This window comes from Mesoplodon mirus (genome assembly GCF_964341445.2).
Source record: "Mesoplodon mirus genome assembly, chromosome: 11".
Lineage (NCBI taxonomy): Eukaryota > Metazoa > Chordata > Mammalia > Artiodactyla > Ziphiidae > Mesoplodon > Mesoplodon mirus.
The window spans coordinates 99,814,973-99,838,506 of NC_138987.1; the positions used below are offsets into that span (position 1 = coordinate 99,814,973).

The following is a 23,534-nucleotide window of genomic DNA, read 5'->3' on the forward strand; positions in this document are numbered from 1 at the left end:
GCAGGGGTTTCTCTTAGGGCTTCCTGGGCTGCGTTCCCCTGTATCCCGTTGTGGTGAATGTCCCTGGATGGACAGTGACTGTGGTCAGGCCTCGTGGGGAGGCACATGAGGGAAAGAGCATGGCCTCTGCTTTCAAAACGTCCCTCCTGTGGAGGAAGCCCGTGACCAGTGTTGAGGCCCCTCCTAGGAACTGTTCAGTGTCTCAGGCCAGGACTGCCTGGCCCATCAGAGACCTACTAGATTTTTTTTTTTTTTGACCCCCCAGGATCATGGCTGACAAAACGGAGGAGGCTGGTGGCGTCCACTTCCCTTTTCCCTTCACACCCTATGCCATCCAGAAAGACTTCATGGCAGCGCTGTACCAGGTGTTGGAGGCTGGCAAGATTGGGATATTTGAGAGTCCAACCGGCACCGTAAGTATTATTTGGGGCCTGAAGGGGGTCTAGGGAGACGCTGATGACAGGTCAGAGCCAGCGTGCTTGTCTGCACGTGCAGAGTCGTGCTTTGAGGCTGAGTAAAGCCCTTCTTTCTGAGTAGTAGCCGTTTCTGTCTGTTAAACCGTTAAACACAGGCCCGGGGTCTGAGAAAAATTAGGCTAAAGGCAAAGGAGAATTTTAATGGCCATGGAAACCACGACCGTAGCCCTGACACCTTCCGGATTTTTCTGGGCGCGTGACCGCTGTGATGCTGAGAAACGTAGAAATTTCTCTGGCTTATCCACAGATCCGACATTGGTTTACTCTCCAGGAACTGGGTTACTGAGGGCCGGAGGGGTCCAGTCCAGAGCCCCTCAGTTCTCCTTCCTGGCCTGGGAGGAGGGGGTTTGTTAGAGGTTTGCCACAGAGGACTGTTAGGTTCCCACTTCTCTCTTGCCCTTTATTACGTTCTAGAACAAGTGCCGCGTGAGAGTGAGCTGCCTGTGTGGGTGTTGCTGTGACCTCCTGGAGGACCAGGACCTTGAGGTCCTCTCCTCCGTGTCCCCGTCATCTGCGGGGAGCTTGGCACGGTCGGCCTCAGGGGGCTCTTAAGGTGTGTGTGTGGAATGAATGAACGAAGGAAAGTGACTTATTCCTTCTCATCCACTGACGGGAGTGTGTCACTCTCTCCTGGGATGACACGATCTCCTGGGGCAGGAAGAGGGCAGATGGGCCGCTCTCTTGTTGAGTTTTGTTCCTTCAGATACAGCAAGTGGGAGAGGCTCCGTTCCGCCAGTTCACACAACGTGGGTCATGAAGATACTGTGCAGAGTGAGGGGTTTTTGTTTTTTTGGCTGCATTGGGTCTTCGTTGCTGCGCGCGGGCTTTCTCTAGTTGTAGCAGCGGGGGCTACTCTTTGTTGCGGTGCGCAGGCTTCCTATTGCAGTGGCTTCTCTTGTTGCGGAGCACGGGCTCTAGGCGCTAGGGATTCAGTAGCTGTAGCTCATAGGCTCTAGAGCGCAGGCTCAGTAGTTGTAGCGCACGGGCTTAGTTGCTCCACAGCATGTGAGATCTTCCCGGACCAGGGCTTGAACCCGTGTCCCCTGCATTGGCAGGCGGATTCTTTTTTTTTTTTTTTTTTTTTTTTTTTTTTTTTTTTTTTTTTAATTTATTTTATTTTATTTTTTTGCTTTATAACAAATTTAATCAGTTATACATATACATATGTTTCCATATCCCCTCCCTTTTGCGTCTCCCTCCCACCCTCCCTATCCCACCCCTCCAGGCGGTCACAAAGTACCGAGCTGATCTCCCTGTGCTATGCGGCTGCTTCCCACTAGCTATCTACCTCACGTTTGGTAGTGTATATATGTCCATGCCGCTCTTTCACTTTGTCACAGCTTACCCTTCCCCCTCCCCATATCCTCAAGTCCATTCTCTAGTAGGTCTGTGTCTTTATTCCTGTCTTACCCCTATGTTCTTCATGACATTTTTTTTTCTTAAATTCCATATATATGTGTTAGCATACAGTATTTGTCTTTCTCTTTCTGACTTACTTCACTCTGTATGACAGACTCTAGGTCTATCCACCTCATTACAAATAGCTCAATTTCATTTCTTTTTATGGCTGAGTAATATTCCATTGTATATATGTGCCACATCTTCTTTATCCATTCATCCGATGATGGACACTTAGGTTGTTTCCATCTCCGGGCTATTGTAAATAGGGCTGCTATGAACATTTTGGTACATGTCTCTTTTTGAATTATGGTTTTCTCAGGGTATATGCCCAGTAGTGGGATTGCTGGGTCATATGGTAGTTCTATTTGTAGTTTTTTAAGGAACCTCCATACCGTTCTCCATAGCGGCTGTACCAATTCACATTCCCACCAGCAGTGCAAGAGTGTTCCCTTTTTTCCACACCCTCTCCAGCATTTATTGTTTCTAGATTTTTTGATGATGGCCATTCTGACTGGTGTGAGATGATATCTCATTGTAGTTTTGATTTGCATTTCTCTAATGAGTAAAGATGTTGAGCATCCTTTCATGTGTTTGTTGGCAGTCTGTATATCTTCTGTGGAGAAATGTCTATTTAGGTCTTCTGCCCATTTTTGGATTGGGTTCTTTGTTTTTTTGTTATTGAGCCACATGAGCTGCTTGTAAATTTTGGAGATTAATCCTTTGTCAGTTGCTTCATTTGCAAATATTTTCTCCCATTCTGAGGGTTGTCTTTTGGTCTTGTTTATGGTTTCCTTTGCTGTGCAAAAGCTTTTAAGTTTCATTAGGTCCCATGTGTTTATTTTTGTCTTTATTTCCATTTCTCTAGGAGGTGGGTCAAAAAGGATCTTGCTGTGATTTATGTCATAGAGTGTTCTGGGCAGGCGGATTCTTAACCATTGTGCTACCAAGGAAGCCCGAGGGGTTTTTAAAGTAGCATCTTTCTACCAGTATCCGACCTTCCATTTACATCCAGTGCACGTGGGGACTTCCCTGGCAGTCCACTCTGTGCTTCCACTGCACGGGCCGTGAGTTCGATCCCTGCTTGGGGAACTAAGATCCCGCGTGCTGTGCAGTGCGGCCAAAAATAAATAAATAAACCCAGTGCATGGGACTTCTCCCCTCCTGACCCACCCCACCGAAAGACTGGTTAGGGTCAGGAGCAACTTCCTGTAATTAGATCTGAGGAGGTCAGGTCCCCATCCGACCACCTGCCACATCTGACATTGTTAAACATCTCATCTTCCTCTCTTTAACGACTTTTTTTTTTTTTTTTTTTTGTGGTACGCGGGCCTCTCACTGTTGTGGCCTCTCCCGTCGCGGAGCACAGGCTCCGGACGCACAGGCTCAGCAGCCATGGCTCACGGGCCCAGCCGCTCTGCGGCATGTGGGATCTTCCCGGACCAGGGCACGAACCCGTGTCCCCTGCATCGGCAGGTGGACTCTCAACCACTGAGCCACCAGGGAAGCCCTTCCTCTCTTTAAAGTCATGTGAAACACTGAATCAAAGAACAGTGCCTATCATTTAAAAAGTCATATTTATCAAACGTTCCTTGGGCAGGTGATTTTAAGTCTTTTAACTGTTTCTTAAGAAATATACTTGGATAGAATATGTTGAAATTACAAGCTTATGTTGCTGTTTCTCGCTTTATTGATTTTAGTCATTGGGACCTTCTTGTGATAGATAAGATGGAGCTTTCTTCCTGGTGTAGTTATATATTTTTAGTCTCTTTTTTTTCTTGAATAATCTTTTGTCTTTTTTTTAAGAGTCGATAGTTGTCTTTTAAAGGTTTGTGTAGTTTTTAAGGTACTTAGGCCTGTTCCGCTCACACCATCCAGTGGTCTCTCAGTATCACACTTCATCATAAAATTATTACCTTTGTCTGCCCGGGCTGCCATGACAAAACACCACAGATGGAGTGGGCAAAATGGCGGGAATTTATTGTCTCACAGTCTGGAGGCTGGAAGTCCCGAATGAGGTGTCAGCAGGGCTGTCCAGGCCCCTCTCCTCCGCGTGTGGTCGGCGGGCTTCTCCCCGTCTCTTCCCATCGTCTGCCTTCCTTGCCTTTGTGTCCACATTTCCCCTTTTTACAAGGGTACCGGTCTTACTGGGTCAGGGCCACCCTCCTCTTAACTCAGTACATCTGCTGTGACCCTATTTTCAAGTAGGGTCCCATTCTGAGACACTGGGGGTTAGGACTTGAACATGTGAATTTGGGGGGACACAATTCACCCCATATCAAGGACCTACGGGGAGAATTCTGGTCTTTAAACCAACAGTTGTGCTCCCCAGAGCAATTGGCTGGCTTTAACGTTTCCTGACACTGGGACTCACGGGGCTGATCACCTTCCGTCCGCACGTTGGCTGCATCTCCCCCCAGGCAAGTCGTATCCGGGGTTTCATGCTGTGCGTTTTTTTGGCTTTATTTTCTGGGCTGTTGATTCAGTTTCTCCCATTCTTCTAATTATGATGACCTGCAGTACTTATATGCAACTTGATAAGCCACTTTCATTCTTTGAGGACCAGTGAGCCATATAATTAAAGAATTTCACTTTTATTTCTCCCTTTTTCCTATTTTTTTTCCCCAGCCATTCTCTTGCCAGTTCCCTTCTTTTTCCTTCCTTTCCGAGGCTGGTCTTAGAGCACCCTCTGATATTTAAAGTCAGACCTCCCTCGAAGGCTTTATTAAAACGGGAAAGCTGGGCTTCCCTGGTGGTGCAGTGGTTAAGAATCCGTCTGCCAAGGCAGGGGACACAGGTTCGAGCCCTGGTCTGGGAGGATTCCACATGCCGCAGAGCAACTAAGCCCGTGAGCCACAAATACTGAGCCTGCACTCTAGAGACAGTGAGCCACAACTACTGAGCCCACGAGCCACAACTGCTGAGCCCACATGCCACAACTACCGAAGCCCACATACCTAGAGCCTGTGCTCTGCAACAAGAGAAGCCACTGTAGTGAGAAGCCCGTGCACCGCAACGAAGAGTAGCCCCTGCTCGCCACAACTAGAGAAAACCCACGCACAGCAACGAGGACCCAACGCAGCCAAAAATGAATAAAATAAAATAAATAAATTTTTTAAAAAAGCTTTAAAAAAACAAAACGGGAAAGGTCATTAGGGAAGCTTCGTTTCTCATCCTCTATTTCTGAGAACGGTTTTCTTCCCGTAGGGAAAATCCTTAAGTCTCATTTGTGGGGCCCTCTCCTGGCTCCGCGACTTTGAACGGAAGAAACGGGAAGAGGAGGAGCGTCTCCTTGAGGCCGGAGCCGACCCCTTAACCAATGGGAAGGACCAGGCCCCGTGTTCCCCACCCTCCTGCCAGCAGAGCCCAGGCTCCCCGAGGTCCGCTGGAGAGCCCGACTGGGTCACTCAGTTTGTGCAGAAGAAAGAAGAAAGGGACCTGGTGGACCGACTAAAGGTGAGATCGGGTTACGAGAGGTGGGGTGATCCGGAAACGGGGCCTCCGGGAGGATTTCGGGTGGATCCCGAACAGGACAGCTCGCGTCCTTGCAGTGCCTCTCGGCCCCCCGGCCACCTCCCGGGTGGATGGTGCTGCGCCCTCGCTGTCTGTAGTAAGCTGATGTCACCAGGCCTTCCCTAGGTTGGCGGTTCCCATTCTTTCCCAGGAAAGGAACCGCACCGTTGCCAGTGGCCACACGCTTCCCTGGCTGCAGACTCGCTTACGGGCTGCACTAGATGGAGAGTGTGGGGCTTCGGGCGGGAGGCGCACACTTCCCGCAGCAGCGAGCTCGACGGCTTGGCTGACAGGAGGCTGGCAGGGCAGGGAGGTGCGCGGGGGCCGGAGGCCCTGGGCTGAGGTGCCGCGACTCCGACTCCGGGGGAGGCCGGGGCTTCCTGCAGGGGTCTCCCTTCTGGCTCCCTCCCCTCTAGGAGGGGCAGGTCAGGAGGAAGAAGCGAGAAGAGCGCCTGCAGCAGATCCGTCACAACGCGCCGCTCAAGGTCGCAGCCAAGCGCATGGTGAGTGGCGGCCCGTGTCCGGGTGGCGTCCCCTGCATGGGGCCTCAGGGTGCAGCTGGTCCGGGACCTCGGCCCCGCCCGGCGCCCTCTGGCTACACGCTCCTCTCCTGGTAGCAGGGCAGCCTGCGCTGAGGGACGCATCCTGGGGCCTTGACGCCCGTCCGGTGGGGCCCATGTTGATGGCGTGTGTGTCGCTGCCCTTGGCCCAGCCCCAGAGGCTGCCTCGCCAGGGGGTGGGGCTCTGGCGCTGGGGTTTCTTTCTCTTTCCCCACTGGCCACGCTCCTCCGCAGAGACAGGAAGATGAAGAAACTGAGCGTCTCCTCCGCCTGAGCCAGGAGATGCTGGCAGCAGGCACGGGGTCCGAGCAGCAGCTGGCTTGTGGGGAGGAGGAGGAGCTGGTCCTCGCCGAGTACGAGAGTGACAAGGAGAAAGGCTCGGCCAGCGGGTGAGAGCGCGTCTCCTGCATCCTCTGCCCCGGGGTGGCTGTGCGGGGCTCCTTCCTCTCGGGCCTGGCTTCTTGGTCGCTCATGGGGCACCGATGGGGCAGAAACCCGGCTGCCTGCCCTCTTCCCCTGGCGAGGCCCCTCCTCGGGGCACGAAAGGATGACGACAGGGGCCCTTTCTCTGCCAGCCCAGGCAGGTGTCACCTCCGTACCCTCTGTGGTATTCTTGTCTCCACTCTGCACCCAGGACACCAAGCCCAGCAGGATGCTGTGCCTCGGCCGAGGCCACCAGCCGGCGATTTGAACCTCCGCTGGCCCGGCTCTAAGTCTCAGGCTCTTAATACCAAACTGAGCCGTGTGAGGCTTGTGATGTAAGCCCTCGAGGTGTCCTCAGCCCGTGTTTTTCTTTTCACCTGAGGCTTCGCTTGGTCTAGGTTCATAGGTTTCTAATTTGTGAGCTATAACTTCCTGGGTGAACTAGAAACGCTGAAGGTAACAACCGGGCCGTTTCTAGCCCACGCCATCCCCGTGAGATCCTCCCCGTCATTCGTGCTTCAATTTCACAAATGCCCTTTGAGCCTCTGCTGTCGGCGTGGCGCGTCTTGCCTCACTGTTGGTGGCAGCTGACTGATGAGGGTGATGGTTGCTGAGGGCCGGGGGGGCCACGGCAGGTTCTTGAAATACGGCGACGGTGATGTTTGCCCCATCGATTGACTCCTCCTCTTACAGACAGTTTCTCTGTAGTAGCGACGCTGTTTGACTGCATTTTACCTACAGTAGAGTTTCTTTCAAAATTGGAGTCAGTCCTCTCACACCCTGCTGCTGCTTTGTCAACCAAGTTGATGCAATTTTCTAAATCCTTTGTTGCCATTTCAAGGCTCTTCACAGCATCCTGACCAGGATTAGATTCCATCTCAAGAAACCACTTTCTTTGTTCAGCCATAAGAAGCAACTGCTCATCCATTAAAGCTCATCATGGGATTGCAGCAGTTCAGTCCCATCTGCAGGCTCCACTTCTAATTCTAGTTCTCTTGCTGTTTTCACCACATCTGCAGTGACTTCCTCCACTGAAGTCTTGAACCCCTTAAAGTCATCCATGAGGGCTGGAATCAGTTTCTTCCAAACGCGTGTTCATGTTGATATTTTGACCCCTTCCCATGAATCAAATGTTCTTAATAACATCTAGAATGGTGAATCATTTCCAGAAGGTTTTCAATTGACTTTGCCCAGATCCATCTGTAGCTAAAGCCTTACAAATGTATATCTGAAATAATAAGACTTGAAAGTCAAAGTTACTCCTTGAACCGTGGGCTGCAGAATGGATGTTGTGTTAGCAGGCATGAGACCAGCATTCATCTCCCTGCCCATCTCCATCAGAGCTCTTGGTTGACCAGGTGCATCATCAGTGAGTATTAATATTTTGAAAGCAGCCTTTTTTTTTTTTAAAGCAGTAGGTCTCAACAGTGGGCTTAAAATATTCCATGAACTGTGTCATAAGCTGATGTGCTATTATCCAGGCTTTGCTGTTTCATTTGCAGAGCACAGGCGGGGTAGATTTAGCCTCATTCTTCAGGGCTCTAGGATATTCGGATGGTAAATGAGCATTGGCTTCAGCGTAAAGTCACCAGCTGCATTAACCCCAACAAGAGAGTCAGCCTGTCCTTTGAAGTTTTGACAGCCAGGCATTGACTTCTCTCTATGAAAGTCTAGATGGCATCTTCTTCCAATATAAGGCTGTTTCGTGTACACTGAAAATTTGTTCGGTGGAGCCACTTTAGCTACATCTTCCGGGTAACTTGCTGCAGCTTCTGCCTCAGCACTCGCTGCTTCACTCTGCACTTTAATGTTATGTAGGCGGCTTCTTTCCTGAAACCTGAGTCACCCTCTGCTAGCTTCAGACTTTTCTTCTGCGGCTCTCTCACCTCTCTCAGCCTTCATAGAAGTGAAGAGCGTTAGGGCCTTTCTCTGGGTTAGGCTTTTTTTTTTTTTTTAAGATGTTAGGGGTAGGAGTTTGTTTGTTTATTTATTTTGGGCTGTGTTGGGTCTTCGTTTCTGTGCGAGGGCTTTCTCTAGTTGCGGCGAGCTGGGGCCACTCTTCATCGCGGTGCGTGGACCTCTCACTATCGCAGCCTCTCCCATTGCGGAGCACAGGCTCCAGATGCGCAGGCTCAGTAGTTGTGGCGCATGGGCCTAGTCGCTCTGTGGCATGTGGGATCCTCCTGGACCAGGGCTCGAACCCACGTCCCCTGCATCGGCAGGCAGATTCTCAACCACTGCGCCACCAGGGAAGCCCTGGATTAGGCTTTGATTACAGGAGTGTTGTGGCTGGTTTGATTTTCTATCCAGACCGCTCAGACTTTCCCCATATCAGCAATAACGCCGTTCTACTTTCTTATTATTCCTGTGTTCACTGGGACAGCACTTTTAATTTCCTTCCAGAACTTTTCCTTTGCATTCACAGCTTGGCTAACTCTTTGGCGTAAGAAGCCAAGCTTTTGGCCTGTCAGCTTTCAATATGCCTTCCTCACTGAGCTTACTTCGTTTCTAGCTTTTGATTTACAGTGAGAGACATGTGACCCTTCCTTTCCCTTGAACACTTAGAGGCCGTTGTAGGGTTCTTAACTGGCCCGATTTCAAGACTGTGTCTCAGGGAAGAAGGAGAGCCACGGAGAGGGAGAGAGACGGGGGGTGGCTGGTCAGTGGAGCAGTCAGAGCACACACGACATTCAACAGTCAAGTGTGTCATCTTGTAGGGGTGTGGTTCGGGGCACCCAAGACACTTACAGTAGTGACGTCAAGGACCACTGATCGCAGGTCACCGTAACAAGTATAATAGTAATGAAAGTTTGAAATATCGAGAGAATAACCAAAATGCGACCCAGAGACACTTAAGTGAGCACATGCTGTTGGAAAAATGGCACCGATAGACGTGCTTGATGCAGGGTTGCCACCACAGACTTTAAGTATCTGTGAAGAGCAGTAAAGCAAAGCAATAAAATGAGGTCTGCCTATAGTCGACGTATAACGTGCCTAAGTGATGATTCAGTATATGTATATGTTGGACGCGCAGGCTCAGCGGCCATGGCTCACGGGCCCAGCCGCTCTGTGGCACGTGGGATCCTCCCGGACCGGGGCACGATCCCGTGTCCCCTGCATCGGCAGGCGGACTCTCAACCGCTGCGCCACCAGGGAAGCACCCCCCGCCCCGGCCTATTTTTAAATTATATGTTTGGGTTTTGGTGTGTTTTTTTGTTTTTTGTGTTTTTTTGCTATTGAGTTGTACAAGTTCCTTATATATTTTGGATATTAACCCCTTATCAGCTATATGGTTTTCAAATATTTTCTCCCATTCTATAGGTCGCCTTTTCATTTTGCTAATGGTTTCTTTTGTTCAGAAACTTTTTAGTTTGAAATAGTCCCACTTGTTTATTTTTGCTTTGTTGCTTGGTGTCGTATCCAAAAAATCATTGCCAACACCAATGTCAGGGAGCTTTTTCCCTATGTTTTCTTCTAGGAGTTTTATGGTTTCAGGTTTCTTACATTTAAGTCTTTAATCAGTTTTGAGTTAATTTGTGAGTGGTGTAAGATAGGTGTCTAGTTTCATTCTTTTTCATATGAATATCTAGTTTTCCCAGCACCATTTGTTGAAGAGACTGTCTTTTCCCGATTGGGTATTCTTGGCCCCCTTTTCATATTAGTTGACTGTATACACAGGGGTTTATTTCTGGGCCCTCAATTCTGTTCTGTTGGTCTGTGTGTCTGCTTTTATGCCAGTACTGTACTGTTTTGATTACTGTAGTTTTGTAATAATAGTTTGTTTTCAGGAAGTGTTGATACCTCCAGCTTTGATCTTCTTTCTCAAGATTGCTTTGGCTATCTTTCCTGGTTCTGTATGATTTTTAGGGTTGTTTTCTCTGTGTCTGTAAAAAATGCCATTGGAATCTTGGTAGGGGTTGAGTTGAATCTATAGATGGCTTTGGGTAGTATGGGCATTTTAGTAGCTTTAATTCTTCTGATTCATAAACGGGCTATCTTTCCATTTGTGTCTTCATCAATTTCTTTTATCAAAATTTTATAGTTTTCAGCATACAGATTTTTCAGCTTCTTGGATAAAGTTATTCTTAAGTATTTTTAATGCCATTGTAAATGAGATTGTTTTTTTATTTTTCAGATAGTTTGTTGCTAGTTTATAGAAATGCAGCTGCCTTTTTTTTTTTTTTTTTTTTTTTTTTTTTTGCAGTACGCGGGCCTCTCACTGCTGTGGCCTCTCCCGTGGCGGAGCACAGGCTCCGGACGCGCAGGCTCAGCGGCCATGGCTCACGGGCCCAGCCGTTCCGCGGCATGTGGGATCCTCCCAGATCGGGGCACGAACCCGCGTCCCCTGCATCGGCAGGCGGACACTCAGCCACTGCGCCACCAGGGAAGCCCGCAACTGACTTTTATATGTTGATTTTGAATCGTGCAACTTTACTGAATTTGTTTATTAGTTCTAACAATTTTTTGGTCTAAATCTTTAGGGTTTTCTACATATAAAATCATGTTATCTTCAAACAGACAATTTTACTTCTTCCTTTCCAAATTGGATGCGTTTTATTTCTTTTTCTTGCCTGATTGCTCTGGCTAGGACTTTAGTACTATGTAGAGGATGAGTGATAAGAATGGGCACCGTTGTCCCTGATCTTAGAGGAAAAGCATTCAACCTTTTACCACTGAGTGTGATGTTAGCTGCGGGCTTTTCACATATGGCCTCATTGTGTTAAGGTATGTTCCTTCTCTTCAATTTGTTGAGAATATTTATCAGGAGAGGATGTTGAATTTTGTCAGATGCTTTTTCTACGTCTGTTGAGATGATCATATGATTTTCTGTCTTTCATTTCGTTAATGTGATGTATCACATTTATTGATTTGCTTATGTTGAAACATCCTTGTGTCCCAGGGATAGATCCTACTTGATCGTGAAATATGATCTTTTTAACGTGCTGTTGAAATTGGTGTGCTTTGGTTGAGAATTTTTGCATCTATATTCAGCAGGGATACTGTCCTTTAGTTTTCTTTTCCTCTGGTACTCTTATCGACTTTGGTGTCAGAGTAACGCCGGCCTCATGAAATGAGTTTGGGAGTATTCCCTCCTCTTCGGTTTTCTGGAAGCGTTTGAGAAGCATTGGCATTATTTCTTTAACTATTTGGTAGAATTCACCGGTGAAACCATCTGGTCCTGGGCTTTTCCGCGTTGGTGCTCAGAGTCCTGCCCTGAGGCACCGGTTCCAGGGCCTGAATTAGAACTAACACTGTGATCCTGCCCAGGGCTGCGTCCCCATCTCTCTCTGGGGGGGGGGGGGGACAGGAACAGCCGGTGCCCCGTGGCCTTTCCTGTTCTTCTGCTCCTTCCCAGGGGACAAGGTATAAAACTTGAGTGGAGTTTGCGAATATTCAAGGAAAAAGTACTCGCTAGGGTCCAGACCAGGACCGCCAGTCCTGCAGCTTAGCTTCTGTGGCTTCCGACACCCTGGGTTCGGGGGACACCAGCCTCTGAGGACACACCCACCTGGTTCTGAACACAAGATGTTCTTCACTCCCTCCTACACGCAGCCCCTCATGGGGTCCTGCCGACTTTGTCCCCACGTGGCGTGTGATTTAAATCCCGGCCTTTCACACAGCTGCCTGAACAATCCTCTGTTGACCAGGAGGCCGACCCTGTTGATAACTTCTCTCTGAGAGCCCTAGACAATGCGCATTTCTGCTTTAAAAAAAAAATTGAATTTCTAGGAGAATAAAAACAAAACACAAAACTCCGAGAAGACTTTTTCCATGCTGTTTGTTTTTTCCTCTCTCAGAGTAGACGCGGATGAGGATGACCTGGAGGAAGAACATGTAACTAAGGTGAGACACCAGGTCCCGGGTCTCCTGTGACCGACCTGGGTCCAGGGAGGAGGTGGGAGCCCCCGAGTCTCCAGGTGCTCACTTGGCGGGGGGGGGCTGGGTCCCCGGGAGACGCCTGCGCCCCAGGGCGTCGAGGGGCAGCCTCTCCACTGGGGTGGCCGGAGGTGGGGGACGGGAGCTCTGCCCCGGCTCTCAGTGGCTCGTCCCCTGTCCTCTGGCCTGGGGTGCTGGGTGCTGTGTGTGGTTCTGACGCTGCTCGGGCTTTGTGTGTGTGGGACTTCGGGTTTTCTCTGTTGAAATTAGATACTCCCCCCCACCCCCCTTTCCCTCTCTTCCTCCCCAGCTCTCCTAAATCTTGGAGGGGCGCACAGAGAGGGGTGAGCTCAGCCTCCTCCTGCTCTGGCCCCCGAGCCCTGGGAGGTGTGTGGGGACCCGCCCGCCCTGCTCCGCCCTACGCCCCAGACTCTCTGAGTCCTCCCTGTGTCAGGAGCCACCACTGAGGGGAAACTCCCTTTCCTGAGATGACCAGCCTCGCAGAGGGGCAGGAGCCCGGGCTCAGCGTGACCGAGGGGAGGGGGATGCCCTGGCCTGAGGGCTCGCAGAGGTCTGGCCGGGGGCGCTCGCCTTCCTTAGGTCTGTGTCCCGGCCGCCCTCTCTGTTCCCTCGGCCTCTCGGGCCCCAGCCCTCCTTGCTGTGCCAAGAGCATTTGGGGTTGACAGTCTGCCCTGAACCCCGCTCCCCCAAGCAGATTTACTACTGCAGTCGGACGCACTCGCAGCTGGCCCAGTTCGTGCACGAGGTGCGAAAGAGCCCCTTCGGCAAGGACACTCGGCTGGTCTCCCTGGGCTCTCGGCAGGTGAGCGCAGGGAGGGACCTGCCCCTGTGCCTTGCTGGTCCATGGAAGGAAGGACCTGCTCCTGGAAGGTGGGCAGGCCCGGTGGCTTGCTCTGTGTCGCTTAGCCGGCCTCGCGTCCTTTACCCTCTCCTCTGTCTTGTAGAATCTCTGTGTCAATGAAGATGTGAGAAAGCTGGGTTCTGTGCAGCTCATCAACGACCGCTGTGTGGAGCTGCAGAGAAGCAAACACGGTAGCCGCCAGCGCCCCAAGGCTCTAGGAAGGGCCTCAGGGACCATGTGCAGCCCTGGGAGGAGCGGAAGCAGCCCCGGGACAGGGGAAACGGTGGGAACGAGGGCAGAGCAGACCTGGCTTCCTTCCTAAAGAGCCTCACGTGGGGAAAAAGGTCTTTTTGCATTTCAGTCCGGATCTAGTCCAGTACCCTGGCTATGAGGTGAAAGCATAGGCCTCTTCTAGAGAAGACGAGGTAAAATGCCAGGATGTTTCGAAGAGTCCGTAAGCAGCAGTTCCGGAAGGGTTTAGAGGCCCCGCCCCGCCCCGCCCCGTGGTACAGACCCCCTCTGGCCCCAGGGTCAGAACCTCAGCTGAGGTTCTTTCTGCCTTTGCCCCTGTGCCTGCCCCCCTCAGAGAAGAAGAGCGTCGTCGAGGAGGAGAAGCCCGGGCGGAGGAGGAGGCTGGAGCCGCGGGCCACCTGCCCCTTCTACAACCATAAGCAACTGCAGTTCCTCCGGGACGAGGTCCTGGTGGAGGTGAAGGACATCGAGCAGCTGGTGGCCCTGGGGAAGGAGGCTCGGGCCTGTCCCTATTACGGGAGCCGGTTCGCCATTCCAGCAGCCCAGGTGAAGACCCCGGAGGCTGGGCGGTGGCTCTTGGCTCTGAGCGGGGCCCAGGAGGGAGTTCTTACTCCTCTTTCGGTTCAGGAGGGTGTCACCGGCCGTGGTTGTCTGCTCGACACACCGCCCACTGAGGACACGTTACCCACTCTCTCCTGGTACATAGGGTTGGAGGAGGCCCCAGGTGCCTAGGTGGTTCTGGGCTGCAGGGACAGTTGGCGTCCTGGGGGATGGCACATTAGCGCCAGGGCAGAAACTAGAGTGCTGTGGGGAGCTACGGGACGTAAAGGTCTTTCCAGGTGCCCTTTGGGTGCGTGGTCGTCCCACCCTGTGCACCTGCCTGCAGCACAGGTGGAGACCCTTCCCTAGACTTGCTGTATGGAGTCAAAAATGATATCATTGTGGGTTTCCCTGGTGGCGCAGTGGTTGAGAGTCCGCCTGCCGATGCAGGGGACACGGGTTCGTGCCCCGGTCCGGGAGGATCCCACATGCCGCAGAGCGGCTGGGCCCGTGAGCCACGGCCGCTGGGCCTGCATGTCCAGAGCCTGTGCTCCGCAACGAGAGAGGCCACAACAGTGAGAGGCCCGCGTACCGCAAAAAAAAAAAAAAAAAAAAAAGATATGATTGTTATCTGGTGGTATGATTTAACTTTTCTTTCTACTCCCTTAATTTGAATGACTTTTTGTTTTTGTTTTTTGCGATATGTGGGCCTCTCACGCTGTGGCCTCTCCCATTGCGGAGCGCAGGCTCAGTGGCCATGGCTCACGGGCCCAGCCGCTCCGCGGCATGTGGGATCCTCCCAGACCGGGGCACGAACCCGTGTCCCCTGCATCGGCAGGCGGACTCTCAACCACTGCGCCACCAGGGAAGCCCTGAATGAATTTTGGAAATAATGTATCGTTTATGGAGAATTTCATATAATCAAGAGAAGACTTCCATAGATTTTTAAAGATGCAGGGAACTGTGTTGGTAATAGCGTTACCTGGCAGTTAGACGCTTGTCAGTGTGCCGCCTGGAACCGAGTGTGGAGGGTCACCGAGAAACGGGGCAGCCCTCCCAGCCTCGCAGTGCTCTCAGCCCTCCTGGGGTCTGGACACACTTGGGTGCCAATATAGTGAGATATCCTGAAACTCTTATGATCTTGACTTTTTAAGGCACTTTTCACGTCGCTTTTGTTTATAGTAGCTCACTGAAATAGCTAAGGCAGGTATTATTCATATTCTACACGTGAGGACCCCTGGGGCCCAGAAGGGTTAAGTGATTGATCTGTTTTCTCACGGCAAATGAGTAATGGAGCCAGTGTTAAAACCTGGGCCTTAAGTTTCCAGTTTTTTTTGATTTTCACTTTATTGATATCCTTTTAACTGGAAAATCGTCAGAACAACACAGCACCTAAGAAATTGACAGAGTGCTTTTATTTTTGTTACCCCGCCTCCCCCGCCTCCCCCGCCTTAACCCTCATTTGAGATATACTTTATCAAGCCCGTTTTGCAGACGAGGAAACCGAGGCTCAGAAAGGTTGACTGTCCCAGAGTCACACAGCTGGGAAGTGGCGGCTCCAGGGCCAGAACCCAGGGCTGCTTTCTGGGCCCCAGTGCTGTCACAGCGTGTTGAGGGACCTTGGTGCTTTAGGGGCTGCGTTGGCGCAGGAGGGGCTCCGCAGCAGGGGCTCCAGGCCCCTCCGCCCTTGGTCCACTCGGAAGTGCAGTCGGCTCCAGTTTTATCTGTTCCGTAGCTGACGTTCCACATAAGACTTTCCGGGGAAGGTTCTAGAGCTCAAAGCACAGTGCGCTGCTCTAGCTTTCTCTCCGGAGTGTCCCCCTACGCGTGTTCCAGGTAGGAAGTGAAACCGGGCACGCTGGGCCTGCGGGGTGGCCGGGCCCGCCCACCGTGGGAGGGGTCCTCCTCCCACCTCAGGCCGGCTCTCCCCCTCCAGCTGGTGGTGCTGCCCTACCAGATGCTGCTGCACGCGGCCGCCCGGCAGGCGGCGGGGATCCGGCTGCAGGGCCAGGTGGTGGTCATCGACGAGGCCCACAACCTGATCGACACCATCACTGGCATCCACAGCGTGGAGGTCAGCGGTTCCCAGGTGGGTCGGCCTCTGCCTTCCCAGGCCAGGGCCTGCCGTGGGGGGCAGCGGGCACGCTGAGCCAAGACCGGGGCTCCCCAGCACGATTTAGGATGGGACCCAGCCCAGGCAGCGGGCACTTTGCTTGCTTCTCCCCAGCCTGTGTCGACCAGAGTCCTCCAGGCCAGGGTGCTGCTAACCAGGTCTCTGTGACCTGGATGGTGGGATGAGAAGCAGGGGTCCTTGTGCAGCTGGATGTTACTGTTGATACTGCCTTGAGGGATGCTCAGGGTTTCTGAACGCCGCTGTTCATTGCCCATTATGTGCCCTGCACCACGTGGGGTGCCTCTCATCTTCACGCTGACTCTGCATCGGGCTGGTGCCTGTTTTACGTAGAGACTCGGAGGCTGAGAGAGGGTTAGGCGCTGCCCCTGAGGTCAGCCTGGGATTTGACCACGGTTTCTGACCCTCAAGCCCGCGACACCCACCCCCTGGACTGCCCAGTGCCGGCTGGCCTGGACTGAGCCGCGACGGTTGCCTTGACGCGGCGCTCTCAGCAGGCGGCAAGTCTTTCCCACCCCAGGAAGCACTAGCAAGGACGTCCGTCACCGCGAGTCACCACCTCCCCCTTTCCCTGACCCTCAGTGGATGCCACTGCACCGGCCCCCCTTCACCTCGATTGCCCCCCAAGCGTCCTGGGCTGGCGTTTTCCAGGCATCGCCGGGGGCACCGCTGGCACGGCCCCAGGCGGCTGGTCTAGGGCCCGCTCTGCCATCACATCGCTCTCTGTTCTCCCCCAGCTCTGCCAGGCCCACTCCCAGCTGCTCCAGTACACGGAACGATATGGGTGAGACGTTGCCTCCCGAGGGGTGGGGAAGGCCCCGCTCAGCCTCGGCACCCCAAAGCCAGCCTGCGAGAGGAGGCACCAGGGTAGCATCTGGCCGGGCCCAGCATGATGGGGGCCAGCGTGCCTTCACCTCCTGTTCGTTAGGCGTGCACCCCAGGAGGCCGTGCAGGCCCTGGGCCACAGTGAGCCACCCTTCTGGGAGAGTGTGTGTAGCTCGTGACCCAGCTGGGAAGACAGCAGACAGGAGGGCCTCAGCTCGGGCACCTGGAGGGGAAGTCAGGGTCCTCCCGCTGATGTCCATTGGCTTCTCCCCAGGAAGCGCTTGAAGGCCAAGAACCTGATGTACATCAAGCAGATCCTGTATCTGCTGGAGAAGTTTGTGACTGTGCTGGGCGGTAAGGAGCATCCCTGCCCTGCGGCCAGCTGCTGAGCCTGCTGGCCTCTGTTCCCCGGATGCCAGTCAGGACCCCTGGGGTTTCCGTCTCTCAGGAATTGCCTTGGCCATTGATTTAGAAAATTCTTATTTGTCCGGCCTTAGATCTTTGTTTGGAGCCCTGGTTGATTTGCCCCCGTTCTAGTCCTCCTTATTTTGCCAGGCCCGACTCCACAGGTGGCAGTAATAATAATATATTGCGATATAAACGTGTGTATGACACTTTACGTCACAGTGATGGGACTCAGGACTCGGGTGCTCCTGTGAGGAAAGCAGCGCAGGCACGGTAACCCTCAGGCCAGTAAACTGAAGCCCGGAGCAGAGGTGACTGGCCTCTGGTTCGTGAGCCCAGTGGGAGGGACTGGAGTCTTCTGGCTCCGGGGCCCGCACGTCTTTGCATTATTCTGAGTCACACGACTTCCCTTTGGCAGTTCCTATGAAAGCTTTTATAGACGCTGAAGGGCAGAAAGGCAGCAGGGCTTTTCTGGGGGCATCTGTCTCACGTTGATGCTCTTCGCTTGGTCTCTGCCATGCAGCCTGGGCATCTCCTGCTGGTGCCCGTGTGGAGTGGGGTGTCCCTATCCCCGCCTCCTCGGAGGATGTGGGAAAGGATGACATCGTCAGGCTCGGGCCGCGTGTGCAACACGTGGGTCAGACCTTGAGGCCCCCCGGGCCCTCCTGCCCCCTCCGTGGGTCCTTTGGGTGCTGTAAATGGCAGAAGACCCCTTCAGATAGGAACGTTCTTACTCGATAACTACAGAGTAGAGGGAGAAGATGGGGGCCAGAGGCCCGCCGTCCTGACCTGTTTGATTCTCTTTTTTAGGGGACATTAAGCAAAACCCCAATACCCAGAGCCTCTCTCAGGCAGGTAAGAGCAGGTCGGAGCCGTTTCTGAGCTGCCCTCTGGGGCCCGGAGGCCATGGTCCTCAGAGCGAGGACTTCAGGGCCCTTCGCTTGTCTGCTCTTAGGGACGGAGCTGAAGACCATCAGCGACTTCCTCTTTCAGAGCCAGATCGACAACATCAACCTGTTCAAGGTAGGTTTTCACCTTTGTGTGTGGCACATCCACGTTCCTTTTCTGCCCACCCCCAGTGGGCGGAACAGTGTCAAGACGGTGGAAGGAATAGAAAGTAAATTCCTTCTGTCCTTGAGCAGCCAAGAGGTCCGAGGGTCTATAGAATTACTGTACCTAATCCTTACACACGGCTCATGTCGGGGAGGGCAGAGTCTTCAGCCTGGGGTGGAGGGTCACAGAGAGCCGTGCCTTCTCTTGTAATAAGCAGACACTCGCAGGTGCCTCCCCTCTGTCTGTCTTCGGGCACAGTCTTCCCCGGGCTCTGGGCAGAGCACGAATGACTTTGCGATCCAGCTGTCGGGCTGAGGTGCTTGAGAGCATGGCTAGGGTGCTTGGCCTGGGTTGGGCCCAGCCTCAAACTTTGCTCCCTCCAGATGGGGCACAGGCTTTGTCCCTTGACAGACCACCTTAGTGAGTCTGGTTTGCTAACGACACAGAGCACCGTGTCCAAGGCAGCGCGTGGGTCCCGTGACTCCAAGAGAGGGACACCACGTCGTTCAGACTCCCCAGCCCAGGAGGACAGCACGCCGCGCACATGAGGGGGCTGGTGGTGCTCGGCGGAGCCCGGGGCGACCCAGCTGCGCGGGCTCGAGGCCCCGCTCCCCCTTCCCCTTCACACCAGCTGCCCCCTGGCCTGGTTGCTGCCACCCCCCGCCAGGCGGGCGGCAGGCCGAATGGCCTTGGACTCCTTCCCCCCTCGCCTCGCATCCACACGCTGCCAGGCCCTGACCCCGTGCTCTCATCCCACAGCTGCTGCCCCAGGGCAGGCGGTTTCCCTCCTCGCTCCTTTCTGGTCTCTGGTCCTGTTCTCTGCATCCTGTCACTTTTACAGACTATAGTCCGGTGACTTTTTTTCTTTTTTCTCTTTGGCCACACCACGCAACTTGCAGGATCTTTAGTTCCCCGACCAGGAATCAAACCCGCACCCTCGACAGTGAAAGCGCAGAGTCCTAACCACTGGACCACCAGGGAGTTCCTCAGTGAATCTTTTTTTTTTTTTTTTTTAACATCTTTATTGGAGTATAATTGCTTTACAATGGTGTGTTCCTTTCTGCTGTATAACAGTGAATCAGCTATACGTAACACATATCCCCATATCCCCTCCATATCCTACCCCTCTAGCTGGTCACAAAGCACTGAGCTGATCTTCCTGTGCCATGCGGCTGCTTCCTGCTAGCTGTTTTACACTTGGTAGTATATATAAGTCCATGCCTCTCTCACTTCATCCCAGCTTACCCTTCCCCCTCCCCGTGTCCTCAAGTGTGTTCTCTACGTCTGTGTGCATCTTTATTCCTGCCCAGCCCCTAGGTTCATCAGTACCGTTATTTATTTATTTATTTAAATTTATTTATTTACTTACTTTTTGGCTGTGTTGGGTCTTCATGGCTGCACACAGGCTTTCTCTAGTTGCAATGAGCGGGGGCTACTCTTTGTTGCGGTGCACGGGCTCCTTGTTGCGGTGGCTTCTCCTTGCAGAGCATGGGCTCTAGGTGCACGGGCTTCGGTAGTTGTGGCTCATGGGCTCTAGGGCACAGGCTCAGTAGTTGTGGCCCACGGGCTTAGTTGCTCCACAGCATGTGGGATCTTTCTGGGCCAGGGCTTGAACCCATGTCCCCTGCATTGGCAGGTGGATTCTTAACCACTGCGCCACCAGGGAATTCCCAGTACCGTTTTTTTAAAATTCCATATATATGTGTTAGCATGTGGTATTTGTTTTTCTCTTTGTGACTTACTTCACTCTGTATGACAGACTCTAGGTCCATCCACCTCACTACACATATAACGCAATTTCGTTTCTTTTTATGGCTGAGTAACATTCCACTGTATACATGAGCCACATCTTCTTTATCCATTCATCTGTCGATGGACACTTAGGTTGCTTCCATGTCCTGGCTATAGTAGATAGTGCTGCAAGGAACATTGTGGTGCATGACTCTTTTTGAATTATGGTTTTCTCATCCCCAGTGAATCTTAAGGGAAGATGGCCCCTTTTCAGAGATCTTTAGGGGCTCCACACCCCTCATCTTGCACATTGTGCTCACAACCAAGCTCCTCCACACGCCCCTGACCTAGCCCAGCTCTCCCTTTTGTGTTGTGCTTTTGCTTATAGGATTTTTAAAAAGCTACCTCTTAATTCTCAAGGTCCAGCTTTGCTGTCATGTTGCAGGAGAGCAGAGGGGACGTGGCCATCACCAAGCACCTTTAGAGAGGGGAGGCCGTGCCGTGCTGCCGAGTCCCTCCTGTGGCAGGGCACCGTGTGCACGCAGCGGGGGGACAGTGGCAGAGGGGAGGCCTCAGGCAGGAGGCTGATGCGACCACAAGAGGCGCTTCAGGCACCTGGGGCGTGGCGTGGGCCTGCTTCTGTCGCTTGGAAGGTGGCTTTCTCCAGCTGGATTTTGGAGTTGTTTTCCCGGCGCCTCTGGCTGGGTTTGCTTTCACAGGTGCAGCGCTACTGTGAAAAGAGCATGGTCAGCAGAAAGGTACGCGTCCCTTTGCGCGGGCCCCCGTCGCTGTCCTCCGTGCGTCTCTTCTCCTGCCCCGCCGGACCTCCGAACGCCCCGTCTCCGTGCTCACCGTGCGGCAGCTCGGCGGCGGCGGGGAGGGGCCCGTCCAGCTCCTCTCACAGCCACTGCTCTCATCCCCGTCCCAGCTCCTCGGCTTCACAGAGAGGTACGGGACGGTCCTGGCGCCCTCCAGGGAGCAGCCCCAACTGTCCGGGTTCCAGCACTTCCTGCAGAGCCTGCAGCCGGGGGTGACTGCGGGTGAGTCAGGGGGGAGCCTGGGCAAGAGTTGGCCTTCCTCACGCATGGTCTTCCCGGAGGACGGCTTTAGCCCAGGTGCAGGGAGCCCCCCGCTGTCCGGGCTCCCAGACCCTCCTCCTTCCTCTGCTCTGTGCAGCTCCTGCAGCCCCCGCGGAGGAGGGGGAGGACAGGGCACCGCGGCCCGCTTCTCCACTGATGCACATTGAAGGCTTCCTCGCAGCTCTCACCACTGCCAACCAGGATGGCAGGGTCATCCTGAGCCGTCAAGGTAACCCTGGGAGGAGCCAGCCTGGAGCCAGGCTGCTTTACTTCCATCTGGTACCCCACCAGCTTAGGACGCAGAAATAGGTGAAAACTGGCCACCTGTGACCCACGCCAGTAGTCGAGGGGGTGAGGAGGGGTGAGGGGGGATGCAGAGGTGCTGGGCTGCTGGCTGGTCTCGGGCAAGGTTGCCAGAGACTCCGCGTAGCCCAGTGTGAAGGTCAGGTGGGCTTTGTTGGAGTTGCGGCTCCATCACCTATGAGCTGCGTGACTTGGACCAGTTTCTCCCTAAATCTCAGTTCTTCGTGTGAAAAGGGAGACAATCCTGCCATCTACCTCAGGGTTGTCCTGGAGATGAGATGGGTCTAATTTAAAGAGAAAGTTGTATCTTGTATGGCTTCTACATGGACCTGACTGGACATCCCCTTTGTCTCAGGCAGATGGAGGTCTCTGTTGGGCCTGCACCTGCCTTTCTCCATGTAGCTGTCTTTCTGTCTTTCTTTAGGCAGCCTCAGTCAGAGCAGCCTCAAATTCCTGCTCCTGAATCCAGCCGTGCACTTTGCCCAGGTGGTAAAGGAATGCCGGGCGGTGGTCCTTGCAGGGGGCACCATGCAACCGGTAAGGACACGGCCCAGCCTCTCGCGCCCAGCTGCTGGGATGGGGAGGATGTAGCATCAGGCCTCTTCCCATCCTGTGAGTCCCCCAACTAGAAAGGGGTTCGCTTGAGCCGGCCACGCGGTGTCCACCAGGTGGCACTGCTGTACTGTCTCATGGCTGGGTCTGGGGTGGGGTGGGCACTGCCCTGCCCTGGTGTTTCTGTAGCCACTTCTCCAGAGAAAGCCATTCTGGAGTTTCAGACCCAGAATGGAGTGCCTTTCCACTCCTGTACCCACCATAGATACAACCTTCTCTTTCTTTTATAAATTTAAGTTTTAGTATACGTATTTAGCAAACTGTTATATTTTCATTGTACGGAACAGAGACAAGCAAAAACAGGAAACAGATCATAATTCCACCAGCAAAAGATTCGTTTTGGTGTATATCGTTACAATAGTCTTGTATTCATAGTTTTTACAAATACACATACATATTTTTTAAAAAACAATGGTACCGGGCTTCCCTGGTGGCGCAGTGGTTGAGAGTCCGCCTGCCGATGCAGGGGACACGGGTTCGTGCCCCGATCCCGGAAGATCCCACATGCCGCGGAGCGGCTGGGCCCGCGAGCCATGGCCGCGGAGCCTGTGTGTCCGGAGCCTGTGCTCCGCAACGGGAGAGGCCACAGCAGTGAGAGGCCCGCGTACAGCAAAAAAAAAAAAAAAAAAAAAACAATGGTACCTCCACATGCTGCTGTTATAATTTGCTTTTTTTCATTCAGCAACAAAGCATCTTCAGCATTTTTCCTTGTCAGCAAATATGCATTTATTCTGCCCAACTCTGGCTGCACTTTATTCCGTTACGTGAATCTATTACATACAACCACCCTTCTTTTGTCAGGTATCTAGGCGATTTGCAGTTCTTCTGTTTTAAACGGTAGAGTGGGAAATACATTTGCATCTCTGCACAGCGGTCACTTCCTTAGGATGTCTTAGAACCAAGACTTACAGCCTGAAAGGCAAAGGCTCGTCAACCTCCTCAAGCCGTCAGCTCCCAACCTCAGCTTCCTGTTAGAGTCACCCCTGTAGCTGTATTATTTTTCCATTTTTCTTTCTTGTATATAGAAGTAGATTTTTATTCACTGGTGTATTAGAATCATTTATAGTTGCTGTTTTTTGTTGCTGTTGTTTTTTAATTATTTTTGGCTGCGCTGGGTCTTCGTTGCTGCACACGGGCTTTCTCTAGTTGTGGTGAGCGGGGCCTACTCTTCATTGCAGTGTGCAGGCTTCTCATTGCGGTGGCTTCTCTTGTTGCGGAGCACGGGCTCTAGGCACGTGGGCTTCAGTAGTGGCACGTGGGCTCAGAAGTTGTGGTTCGCGGGCTCAGTAGTTGGGGCGCACAGGCTCTGTAGTTGTGGTGCACAGGCTTAGTTGCTCCACGGCATGTGGGATCTTCCTGGACCAGGGCTCGAATCCGTGTCCCCTGCATTGGCAGGTGGATTCTTAACCACTGCGCCACCAGGGAAGTCCATAGTCGCTGTTTTTGATGCTCAGATTTTCTAAGACTTGGCCTGTGGGAATCCCTCATGCTGCT

At 53.0% G+C, this 23,534-nt stretch overlaps 1 protein-coding gene across 3 annotated transcripts in view; it reads left to right on the forward strand.

Moving 5' to 3' along the window:
• Positions 1-23,534, forward strand: part of DDX11 (DEAD/H-box helicase 11) — a 33,228-nt gene that overhangs the window by 3,945 nt on the left and 5,749 nt on the right. For all 3 annotated transcript variants that reach the window (XM_082635581.1, XM_082635582.1, XM_082635580.1), the window contains exons 2-18: positions 266-413; positions 5,082-5,330; positions 5,804-5,890; positions 6,182-6,336; positions 12,169-12,214; positions 12,963-13,070; positions 13,213-13,300; positions 13,696-13,907; positions 15,838-15,990; positions 16,770-16,816; positions 17,132-17,211; positions 18,073-18,117; positions 18,218-18,285; positions 20,766-20,804; positions 20,975-21,086; positions 21,223-21,354; positions 21,853-21,965. In XM_082635581.1, the coding sequence (XP_082491707.1) occupies positions 270-413; positions 5,082-5,330; positions 5,804-5,890; positions 6,182-6,336; positions 12,169-12,214; positions 12,963-13,070; positions 13,213-13,300; positions 13,696-13,907; positions 15,838-15,990; positions 16,770-16,816; positions 17,132-17,211; positions 18,073-18,117; positions 18,218-18,285; positions 20,766-20,804; positions 20,975-21,086; positions 21,223-21,354; positions 21,853-21,965 (1,878 nt within the window). In that variant the 5' untranslated portion in view covers positions 266-269. The remainder of the gene's footprint in view (positions 1-265; positions 414-5,081; positions 5,331-5,803; positions 5,891-6,181; positions 6,337-12,168; positions 12,215-12,962; positions 13,071-13,212; positions 13,301-13,695; positions 13,908-15,837; positions 15,991-16,769; positions 16,817-17,131; positions 17,212-18,072; positions 18,118-18,217; positions 18,286-20,765; positions 20,805-20,974; positions 21,087-21,222; positions 21,355-21,852; positions 21,966-23,534) is intronic.